General features: G+C 42.4%; 1 protein-coding gene across 1 annotated transcript; it reads right to left on the reverse strand.

Moving 5' to 3' along the window:
- Positions 1–477: 477 nt before the first annotated feature.
- LOC106345008 lies at positions 478–1241 on the reverse strand. The gene is made up of 3 exons (XM_013784285.1): positions 1137–1241; positions 767–898; positions 478–696 (listed from the first exon to the last, which is right to left on the reverse strand). Exons 1-3 carry the CDS (start codon positions 1239–1241, stop codon positions 478–480), a joined length of 456 nt encoding a protein of 151 aa, XP_013639739.1.
- Positions 1242–3546: the final 2305 nt, after the last annotated feature.

Raw genomic sequence — 3546 nt, forward strand, 5'->3', positions numbered from 1 at the left:
CATGGAATTGGTCGAGGAGGCCTTTGAAACTTAAATATTCCATAGAGAAAAAAAAAAGATAGAATGAGAACTGTACAAACATTCGCCAGTTTTCCCATCAACAAAACAGAACCAAATCCCACAAAAAGGAAAGTTCTGACTCCAGCTGCAGAGACTATCAATACAGGTGTCATAAGCTAACCTTGGAGGAAACAATGTAATTGAACAATGTAGGACGATGCAGAAGAAGATTTGAATGGTGCTTAGTAGCGACCTGATTCACATAAAACATCAATAAGTTTCTCTCCAGCATTGATACAAATTCAAAACGTTAATCAGATCACATCTCACCGTGTACAACAGATTTCCAATAGTTCGATCGCATCCGTCAGTGACACCAGCCTGTACACAAAATAAGGGAGTTTCGATAAAGCAATTAAGCAAGCCAAGTGATCAAAATAAACCAGATGCATACATGCAAAGAATCCAAATCATCAATCAAACTAAGAATTTCGAATCAAAAGAGGAAGAAGGAAAAGACGAGGAGGTTTCACCTTTAGAGACCGGTGCTGGCATCTTACGTCCCGCTTCTCTAGTGGATAATGTAGCATAGACGGATTGCACGGTTTCTCTGATCTCGCCCTTCATCCCGTCTTCTGATCTTATTAGCCCCCACAACCCATCCGAGAGCTGGCTCAACATCTTGCTCCTACAAATCTGAACGTTTTAGTATGCTCGTCATCATAAGTCATACACCAAGCAAGAGTTCACTGAACAGAAGGAGAACTCCCTTTTTAATATATCCGACATCTTCGAATATCGCATCAGAGAGTTGCCTGGGTTTCATAGTTTGAGCACTCGGTCGATTCAAAGCTGCTGACTCCTTGACAAGAGATATCATCTTGTTTCGTAACTCCTCCTGCAAAATCAAAGCCACACCGCTTTAGTAGTCAGAATGTAATTCAGAGTCCATAAGAATCAAAGCTGTAAAGAAAGGACCAAACTTTTAAGCATGATCGTGGGGCAAATCAAATCACATTCGTTTCCAAACTCCGATCTCTTCTCTGACAATCGAGAGAGACCCTATTTGAACGAGCAAAGGAGAGAGAGAGAGAGAGAGAGAGAGAGAGAGAGAGAGAGACAGAGAGAGAGATTACGTTATCTTTGAGGCGGCGTATGATGTTGAGACGGAGAAGGTCGAAATCGCCGTCGTCCTTAAGCTTCTCTACAACATCTTCCTTGCTTATCTTCCCCCTCGCCATCCCTCCACACTATTCCTTCCTCTTTTGATTTCTGTTTTTCCTTCTCCGCCGGAGATTGATCCAAGAGGAGAATCAAAAGAGGAAGAAGGAAAAGCCAAGTCTCAACAACACGTGTACTTAAGAGACAATTCTTAGAGCAGGATTAACCATGTCTCTTAGATAGGTTTCTTAATGTAATTGTGATTTAAAAAATATATATATATATAATTACCAGAGGAGACGTCTCTTAATTAGGGCGTGGAAGAGCCGTGTCTTAGGACACGTGTCGCTATGAAAAAAAATTGGAAGTCTCTTCTCTTCTCTTCCTCTCTTCGTCTGCATCTCTTCCTCTCTGTCTCTCTCCCCATGATGAATCCACAAGGCCATCCCGAACCTGATTCCGATCTGAATTGGTGTTAGATATATGGTTAGTTTTCTTTCCAGCTTAAAGTTTACCTGGCGAGTGGTCTGAGAACTGAAACTCTGGGATTTAGACACAATGCTTGTTTGTATGAATCTGATTTCTCCTTTAGTCTCTGTTCAAGTCCTTGTCTTTTTTACTTGTTCCTTCCCAATTTGAACTTTATAATCGGATATGGCTCCATCTTTTGGTATAAGCTTTTGAGTTTCTCTCGGCTTTGGTTACTCAGATTGCCTCTTCTTTGTTTACAAAAGATTGTTGAGTGTTCTTGAGTTCTAAACTCTTTGGTTCTTTGTCCTTTTCAGGTGGATAAAGCAGAGGTTTAGGAAGAGATCAAAGAGATTAGAGTCGACGAGGTTTCATCAACCAACGGAGAGGCCAATGGATATCCCTCTATTAGTGAGAAGTTTGTTGATAAAGACCCTGCGAAAGGGGTAGCAGCAGTAGTAGTAGTAGAGTCAGAGAATGATGATAGCAGCAGATCAGGCTCGTTTAATCACTTGATTCTTATAGGAACAGCCAAAGCGCAAGTCCTTGTGACAGCTTTATTTATTTTTTTTGTTTTATCTTCTCTTCATCTGAGGTGATTGGGTGGTGCGGTGTGATGCAGGCTTGCTTACTTACACGAGCTTGAGCCAAAAGTGGTGCATAGAAACATAAAGTCTAGCAACATTCTGATTGATGACATATTCAATTCTAAGATCTCTGACCCTCTCCTTTGCGAATCTGCTTGGCGCTGATAAAAGCTTATAACTAAGAGTAATGGGTACCTTTGGGTAAGTGTTGTGGCCTCTCTCTGTATACTTGTGTAATTGTTGGCCTTGGAACATAACTTGTTTTGGTTGTTTCAGCATAAGTATGAGGCAATGTTTGTTATGGTTGGTTGGTTAGTTCATGTGGGATTAGAGTTTTTGCTTTTGTGCTTCTGTTTCTTTGATCACAAACAATGAGATTGAAATGGTTGATGAAATGGAAAAGCTTTATATAGAGAATGGAATCTTACCATCATTTTGTCTAGATTGGTTAGAGGATGGAGTGTTAGCATGGTTTACCTTATGGTATGAACATTAATAACACAATGTTTACAAATGTCTGTAGGGTTCTTCTGTTCTTACCAATTGATAAATCATGATTTTAATAGTATTTAGCATTTTATTTAGCTCATTTTAATCATTCTAGGTTGCATTTAGGTTTCAATATTGCATTTACATGCATAATTGCATAAATAGGGGCTAATGTGCACACTTGAAAAGTTTGGGCTGAAATCGTGAGGTTAATCGTGCAATTTACAAAGTTATGGGCCGAACTGAGAACTATAAAGAGGCGAGGGACCATTCTGCAAATACTGAGGGTCTGGTCTGCACAATTGGAAACTTAGGGGCAGAATCAGAAGGATGTTTCTGCAATTTTGATAGTTTTGGGGTTAAATCGTAATTATCCGAAATATGAAGGACCAGAAGTGCAAAAATCCCAAACTTCACCATTTCTGCTCCTCGAGCTTTCACCTGCGACGAAGCACTGGCGATTCCGTTGACGGCGGAGGCTGAGAACACGACGGAGAGCTTACCACAGCGAGGAAGAGCACGACCACGACGCGGAGATGACTTGGACCAGAGATCCCGTGGTGGAGAAGCCGATGACGAGAAGCGACGAAGAAGCTTGGTCGCGTTGAAGTTCCGAGACAGTGAAGCTCGATTCCGACGGCGGCGAAGAGACGGCACGGCCACGCAGAGACTGATGCGACGACTCCCGATGGCGATTCCAGAGCTTCCACGCGGGGACGAGCAACGCGAGATCGTGAACCCGCACGCACGAAGAGGAAGAAGCGTCGACGTCTCAACTCGGGGTCAAGAGACGTGGGGAGCTACGAAGAAGAAGAAGTCGCGACGTCTCGACTCGGGGTGA

The sequence above is a fragment of the Brassica oleracea genome, chromosome C5 (assembly GCF_000695525.1).
Source record: "Brassica oleracea var. oleracea cultivar TO1000 chromosome C5, BOL, whole genome shotgun sequence".
Classification (NCBI taxonomy): Eukaryota; Viridiplantae; Streptophyta; class Magnoliopsida; order Brassicales; family Brassicaceae; genus Brassica; species Brassica oleracea.

Coding starts and splice junctions, on each gene's coding strand:
- LOC106345008 (XM_013784285.1), bottom strand. CDS start 1,241: ATGGCGAGGGGGAAGATAAGCAAGGAAGATGTTGTAGAGAAGCTTAAG. Junction 899..1,136: donor TACGCCGCCTCAAAGATAAC/GTAATCTCTCTC, acceptor TTGATTTTGCAG/GAGGAGTTACGAAACAAGAT. Junction 697..766: donor TCGGATATATTAAAAAGGGA/GTTCTCCTTCTG, acceptor TAAAACGTTCAG/ATTTGTAGGAGCAAGATGTT.